General features: G+C 34.9%; 1 protein-coding gene across 3 annotated transcripts; it reads right to left on the bottom strand.

Annotated features, from left to right (window-relative positions):
- Positions 1–309: 309 nt before the first annotated feature.
- On the bottom strand, positions 310–8,283 carry LOC106160237 (uncharacterized). 3 transcript variants are annotated; one of them, XM_087014794.1, is made up of 8 exons: positions 8,190–8,283; positions 5,568–5,946; positions 5,133–5,234; positions 4,156–4,293; positions 3,504–3,710; positions 2,906–3,068; positions 2,079–2,253; positions 310–1,661 (listed from the first exon to the last, which is right to left on the bottom strand). In XM_087014794.1, exons 2-8 carry the CDS (start codon positions 5,880–5,882, stop codon positions 1,019–1,021), a joined length of 1,743 nt encoding a protein of 580 aa, XP_086870920.1. In that variant the 5' UTR covers positions 5,883–5,946; positions 8,190–8,283; the 3' UTR covers positions 310–1,018. The 3 variants fall into 3 exon arrangements, with proteins under 3 accessions (XP_086870920.1, XP_086870917.1, XP_086870918.1); XM_087014791.1 differs by having other exon boundaries at positions 2,900–3,068; positions 8,190–8,282; XM_087014792.1 differs by lacking the exon at positions 8,190–8,283 and adding an exon at positions 6,303–6,487 and having other exon boundaries at positions 2,900–3,068.

The following is an 8,283-nucleotide window of genomic DNA, read 5'->3' as shown; positions in this document are numbered from 1 at the left end:
TGGCATTTTTTGAACCCCACTATCCTCTATACCTTTTGAAATCTGCTGAATTTTACGCTAGATTGCTACACTCTGGGCTTTCTCGGACGATTCCCATTGGGAAGGGAGGATAGGATGATTGTGTTAGTGAGATGCGGAACACCTAACGCAATACACAAGGTCCGGTGTCAAGCACGCTGGAGTTCCCATTGATTTTTACAGGTAACAACCGCTTTAGAGTTTTGCTCCACTAACGTTACACTTACCCTAGCTTGTATGGCACTGGCTTTCAAAATTAAAATGAACAATAACAACAAAAACTAAACGAAATAGTAATCAAATAATTCAGTGTTTGATTTAATTCATAGTTATCTTGAATGTAATTATACACTTTCCACTGTTACAATACACAAATAAATTAAGAGGAAAAATGCTCTTGCTTTCCTAAGAAATGTTCCAATTATATAATGGTAAACCTACAAGGAAATATCTTTATAAATGGCATATGATATATTATTTATTGATGTACCCTAAAACGGATATCTTTTTTTTTTTTCTTTTTTCAACATTGGACTGAGACAAAATTGTCACAAGAAACAGGTTCCCTGCTGATTCTTGACAATATGTAAAAGTTCTGAGTACTGAAGTACGAGTTTTGAGTATTCAATGTTATTACAGATAAATAAAATATCATTGAATCATAAATAAGTTACTTGTGCACAGAAATAAGCTAATAACATAATGCGTAGATAATTGAAAGTCGAATTTTGTAGAAATAATCAAAAATTAATCAAATGTTCCATAAATAATGGGAACAATTGATTCTTTCATAAATACTGGTAACAGAAAAATCAACCAATTAATCCCTCATTAAATAAATAAATAAATAAATAAATACGCAGAAATTATGTTATCTGGAAAACTAACATAGCCCATGGAACACAAAAATTGTTCTCACATCATTCCAATGTTCTATTTATAACTGCTCACAAACAAGACGAAGAACTGCTTTTAGCAAAACATGGACCACATCACAAGTTTAACGTACGACTGAGCTACACAAACACCATCTGATTGGTGGAAAAAAAGACAAGCACTTAATACAACCACTAACTGGGCCAGATTTCTTCTTTTTAAACTTAAACTTGGGGGGAGGCAGACTATCCTCTGATAGGACAGATTCATTCAAAACTGCATAGGGGGCCGCAGCAGTGAAATCAGGGACTCCCTTGAACGAGACCGTATACACTGATGATTGAGGAGACTGGACCGTGGGGCTGAAATAACAGGTTCCTGGCTGTAAACAAACACTCGACTGTCCACATTCTTGAAAAGAAGCATTATTATTCTCACTGGCTTTGTTCTGTAAATTCAAACGAGCAAGATTAGGTTTCTTTCCTTCTCTAGGGGGCGTTGTGGTGAGATCTCTAAGTTCAAAATCATCTCGCCAAGTATCTGGCTCTTGCTTTTTGATGCCTACTGACTGTTCTTTACGGGCACTAGATGGTGTTGATGTTCCTTTTGGTGGTGACACGGGCGGTTTGATACGGATACGACCGCTGTTGGATGAGGGTGATGATTTGACATCCGACTTCGATTTCCATTTGAAAAATGTCCATTTCTTTGAGTCATCATTAGCACTCTCTCCACCATAATTGCCATCTTCTTCTGAATTAGAGGAACTTGTGAAAGGAAAAAAAATTAAAAGGAAAAATAATATGAAATCAAATAATATCAAAATCTTTTAGTATGTCATCAAGTAAATCTATATGTTAATAATAATTTTTCATAACCATTTAAGTTAAGCAAAGTTTACACCAATTTCAGCCAATACCCAAGTAAAAAACAGCTTAAGAAGGTATGCTAGAGACAAATAATAATAATAATAATAATAATAATAATTCAGGTTATAAGGTGATGTTTGATGCAGAAGCTTCTCCATGCCACAACTACCACAATTTAAGATAAATTTTTGACCTATCAAATGGCATACTGCAGTTAATAATGATAAAATTCTAATACATACCTGTACAAATAATTATATGTATGCAAACTCTCCTTACTAAGAAAATCAAGTATTGTCTACACTAAATGCATACCTGTTGCTCTTAAGAGCTGTCCTCATCTTGTTGCCCTCTCCTAGCACTACTGGGTCATAGCAGTGCCTGAGCATCATCTCCTCGACCACGGGAAGCACGAAGGACTGGATGTAGTCAATGACAAGATGGCCACTGCAGGATTCCAGACCCTCCGATTCTGCTGTGTGTTCTTGCCCTGACAATTGATATTAAAATTAGAAAAATGATTATTAATTGAAATGTATTGAAATTGGACTTTTATATTCTAGGACATTCACCCTGCAAATGGTCTTTTACTGAATGTTGTTTATTGATCAACAATACTCTTCATTTTAAATGCCATAACTGTATTTAAAAAAAATGTTCTTTCCTCCTCACTGTTCACATCATAATTATCCTGCTGATACTGGAAATTGCCAGCAGGAAATTTCCTCATGCAAAAACCACAAAGCTTTGCTTAAAAAATGTATGTACACTTACGCAAAAATAGCACTTGCCGTAAAAGGTTTACTCACAGTTTGAGTAGAATAAAAATATGTAAAAAGTTGCAATGTATTGATTTGTGATGAAATTTCACTGTGACTAAATGTGCCTAAAATCACTTTACAAACTCATTTAATTGAAAACTCTGTCAACAGAGTTTATGGTTTGAATTTTGAGGTCAATTAAATTAAATAAAAATACTGAATATATTGGAAGAGGTGACTGGTCTCATACACACTTACAGTACGTACGGCATGAGCATGCAAACACTTACATGCGCGTGCACAAACATGCACTCACACATACACACATCAGCTGAGACACGTACATACGTACTGTACACACACACATGCACTTACATGTACCTTCCTTGCCCAGCACCTGTGCGGGTGAAGATGTCGTCACCGATGTCAAATTAGAGGTGACATTTGACAGGGCTTTAATTGCTGGCCGCACTACATCCAGGTTACTCTTGTGTCCATTGATGGCTCGTAACAGTAATTCTGCTCCACTCTCCCCAACAGCTGGCTGGAATTTACCAGAAATAAACAGGACTTAGGTCTAATTCACAAAAAACTGACTCTGATCAAATAATACCTATCAATCCAAACCATGAGCTAGTTTAATTCAATTGTATCACTTGTAGTGAACAAAATGACATTCCTGTGATTTATGTCGGAAATAATCCATAGACATGTAATTAAGTTTCTTGAATTAGCAGGTATAATATAATTGGTAACTCTTTCTATTTGCAAACTTTGATGTATTAAAAATGCCCTTCAATTAGAGACTATTAATTTTCAAAATACAGTGAATCATGAATTGAACCCCCCCCCCACAAAATAAAAAAAAATCTTTTTTCTATTTTTATTTAAAGAAATTATTAAAGCCTCTTTCGTAGTACAATTGATGAGCTCATTATTTTCTTTGTTGTCATGAAGAACAAATATTACAAAATATTACCTTTTTATTTGGCAGTTGTTGATATGTGGCAATGTATGCCAATATGGTGCAGCCATGATGCTGAACCAGCGCGTGACGGCTGTGGACCGCCATGACACCCATAACTGTGGCCGCCACTTGACACTCAATCATGACAGTCAGGTTTTGAGTAAATTGACCAAATATGCTAAGCAGTTGAAGACAAACAATTACATTTTCCACAGGGTCCTAAAAATAAATGATAAAAATTATAAAGATTAAAACAAAGTGAAAACATAAAAGTGTAAGCAACAGTTTCTTTTAAGAATGCATTGTTTTACCTCGAAACTCCAATACTAGGATAAGGATTTTCCAGTCAATTTCAACATATTATTTCATTACTTATGGAATTTTAAGGAATAAATTAAGGTATGTGAGAAACAGAAATACATGTTAAATGACACCAAACTGATACTGATAATATAAAGATTGTTTGTCCTGAATACATTTATCATTTATACCCTCTATAACACACACACACACACACACACACACACACACACACACACAGAAAAAAATTAATCACACACACAAACACACACACATACACACACACAGAAAAAAAAATTAATCACACACACACACACTAACACACACATACACATACACACACACACACACACACACGTCATACCAAAGAGACCAACAGCACATCCAGGAGCAGTTTAATCACTGGGCCATGCAAGGCAGTGGTGGAGGCATACTGATTTAGACACTTGTTATACTCTACTATAAACTTCAGCAGGATATCACGGTCAAGAATGGCCACATCCTGAAATGAAGACCAATTTAAAGATACATGGGGGTACTTAATAATATATGTAAATCATAGCCTCTAAATCCAACCAGATGTTTATCAGAAAGAATAACTGAAAGAAACACAGTTCAGTCACATCATATATCCCCCCAAAATGGTATTTGCACACATATTTTCTGCTTACTTAAACATAAAAAATAAATAAATACCTAATATGAAGTATCAATTTATATAATTACTTAATAACAATCATTTAATTCATAATATATTCATTAATGCATGCACAACTAAATCAACTATTAAGAAATAATGGATGCATAAATGACTCAAAATGAATGAATTCATCAGACTTTGAATAAAATAAAAAAGGATCATTTTGCAAATTGCTAATTAAAAATTATCATATACATCCCTGTCCCAGCAACAGCAATTATTATCAAAATAATAAAACCTCACCATTCAACTACTAGAATTTAGTACTGTAAATCACCCTCATGCAGTTTATCCAAAACCTGTGAATCTCAGCGCATCAGTGAGATATATTATAAGGCCCCATTCAGATTGAGAAGAGCCGAGTGCTAGCTAGGTCGCGACCTAAATGAAAGGAAGACCGCTTAATCCTATAATGGTCTCTCTGCCTCTCACACGGCTCCCAACGCATCGTCCCTCGACCGGTTGAATTGAGCCGTGATTTAACTACTGTGTCCCTGCCGGGACGACGCGTGGGGAGGCGTGTGAGAGGCAGAGGGACCATTACAGGATAAAGCGGTCTTCCTTTCATGTAGGTCCGCCATATTTAGGTCGCAGCCTAGCTAGCACTCGGCTCTTCTCGATCTGAATGGGGCCTAATATACCTGCATGACTCTCACAATCTGGTCCATTTCCTGGGTGGTCAGGCGGCAGTGACTGTGCAAGAGAACCTGCTGGTTGACATAAGATGAAGCCATACTGGCTATCTGTAATTACAACATATTGGTATTAATAATTATTGTTTTATTAACAAACTGCAAAATGCCCTTGAAATATTATCTGAAGGATTAAAGTCTAACAAATATATCAAAAGAAAAAAAAATTAACAATTCTGCCTTATTCACCAAAGTATAACCGAATAGTATCCAAAATTGTTGAATTTTTTTTTAACATTCCCACTTTTGCATGCTGAATTTTCTATTTTTATCAACATAATTAAAATTTATTTGCCAGCCTCCATCTCCATTATGAAAGTGATTCAAAAGTTAAAACTTACTAAAATGGCTCTCTCTATAATCAACGCCCCCACCCCACCCCACCTGATCTGGCGTCTGAAGCTGTCTCACTAAGTCATAGTCTAAGTCTAGCAGCTGGGCATCAGGGGAGGATGACATGTTAATCCCAGAGCTACTGGTCACACTGGCCGGATACTGCCACCGACTCATGCGGTCAAACCCTGACCACCCTTCTCTCCAGTAGCGGCTACTTGATTCACCATCTCCTCTTGGCGGTCGAGGCGACCTGTAAGTCTCGGTTATCTCTGTACTGTTGGTGCTGCAGGATTCGGTGACTTCTGTGATAATACGCTTTGGGCGTTTGGGCGTTCTTTCCATTATGTCAGACATGTCGGACATACTGGATGTGTCTTCCTAAGGTTCCTGTTGGTTGACTCTGGTGAGAGGTTCTTTGCAAAGAATACTATGAAAGTTGAAATAATATATTACAATATATATATATATATATATATATATATATATATATATATATATATATATATATATATATATTGGAAAAAAAGATAGCAGTGTGTCTGTTTGTTCTTCTTCATGAATAATTCTGATCCATAAATTTTCTACATGTCTGACAAATTATTTCAGGCAAGAGTAAATGATCCCCTTCTGTTTTCACAGAAAATAAAAGAAAAAAGTAAATATCTGACACCATCAAACTGATTTTATTTAGACATTTCACGGATTTATTTTTCATTTTTCAACTGATATAATTTTTTGAAAGAGATAAAATATGCTGGGATGACAACATTAACTTTTACTTACCTTTTTCCTGTAAGTATCCAGTATGAAATGTTAAATAAAAATATCAATTAAAACAATTCACTTAACAAAGATATGAATAGACTAAAATGAGCGAAGAACAAACACGTATATATAAATTCCAATTAACTTTAGCAAATGTTCCTTCATGCACTCATATATCAGGACTATCAGACATCAAATTGAAATACTATAATATATATTATCTGCAGCAGTAATCTATTCTAGAATCTTTTTTTTTTTTTTTTTTTTTTCTGAAGACTGATTAGTGAGGAAATTACCTGGCACCTGCTCAGTTTAATACTGCATATATATAATGGTAAAATCCGCATGATTTTAGGGGAAAGCAGTGTCCTTGTCATTTTTCAATTTAATTGTATACGCTATACTGGCAACCTATATTTTAGTGCAGGGAGAACCGTTATACATGAATATACCTCTGCGAAACCTTTATCATATAATCAGTTTAAGTAAAAGATACCAATGCAGGACAACAACAGGCACGCCTGTGGCACAGCTACATGTACATATAACTACTGCAGAGAGTGACTCGTTTACATGCTTAATTACTGACAAATACTAGTATTTAAATGTAAATTAATTTTTTAAGATTTTGTATATACTACAGGTACATGTTGTTTATGCAACCATAACACAGCAAAAGGGATTTGCAGGTCTACAATTGTGCTGGAGACAATTTAACAGGCAGTAACAGGCAATGTATGTCACTAAAATAAAAGACTTTAGTTAGTAATTTTGATTGCAAAAATTAAGATGCTGTAATACAATCACTACAAAACTCACCATATTTTATCTTCAGTGACTTAATAGTATTGTGTACATGTACATGTTCCACTGCTACAGTAGTGCCCCTCTGTGTCAAACATGGTTACTAGCTAGGTCAAGTTACATAAAAGTGTGTCCTCTCTTACCATATATAATACAACACACATAGAAAGTCTTAGCCTGCATGTGAGGATTGTATAAGGTGACTGGGTCACTGTTTTGTTGTTTACCTAATATGTGACCAGAAACACCCAAAGCAATGCGTCCTCATGTTTATTGTTATTGTTATGACTAGTTGTCACTTCCACCTATACTAGCTGTTATTCCTATTCCATTGTCAACTATTTAGAATTTTACCTATACAAAGTAAAGCCAATCAACAGCAATAAAAATAATAATAAAGATCACTGCATACAAAACAGCATTGTTCACAAACAAGCTACTCATGTTTGTCTTTTTTTACAAATAAATTTACTAGTACATGTATTAATTTTTTTTTTTTTAAATCTTTTTAAAATATCATTAACAGTGTACATCAGGAAAGGTTGAAAGATGTTTGGTTTTCCCATCACCATCCCCCGAAGGAGATACTTAAAAGAATGAGAGAATCATGAAGAATTTTCAATACTGCAGGAGTATGCATGTAAGAAAGAAAAAAAAAATGCTGGTGTTTTTGAAAAGAATTGATGTTGAAGCCTATGTGGAAAGGGATGTCAGGAGGTTTGAGTGTGTCTTGGGGGTAGTTGGAAGTGTCAACTACATGCAATAGTAGTTTAAAAAACACGTTAAATTAGACTGTTAAATTAAACATGTTAAATTAAACTCCCTCAAAGAAAATATATAACCCCCCCCCCCCACAATAATGATAAATAATTGCAATGATTTAATATCCACCTTAAATAAATAAGATTGGTATAATCATCGCTGAAGTGAGATGCAGCACTGGATTTTTAATTAGCCTACAGTATTTTACTTAACTTACTGACTTATGCAAAAATTAAATTATATATGCTTGCTTTAGTTTAGAATTAAGACTTTATGTGAATGCACTTAAAATATATTCAAACATGGATGTCAAGTGCATAATAAACTGAAAAACCTTACGAAAATCGCATTTGCGTTGCACGTTGTCTCAGCCTTCCTCTAATTTTCCCGGGAAGTTTCAAAACAAATCTCCTAACACAGTCGAGCTCAACCC

Source organism: Lingula anatina, chromosome 6 (genome assembly GCF_051362555.1).
Source record: "Lingula anatina isolate TDL-2025a chromosome 6, LinAna3.0, whole genome shotgun sequence".
Classification (NCBI taxonomy): domain Eukaryota; kingdom Metazoa; phylum Brachiopoda; class Lingulata; order Lingulida; family Lingulidae; genus Lingula; species Lingula anatina.
The sequence above is the reverse complement of the archived record's forward strand: the minus strand, read 5'-3'. Positions and strand labels throughout refer to the sequence as shown.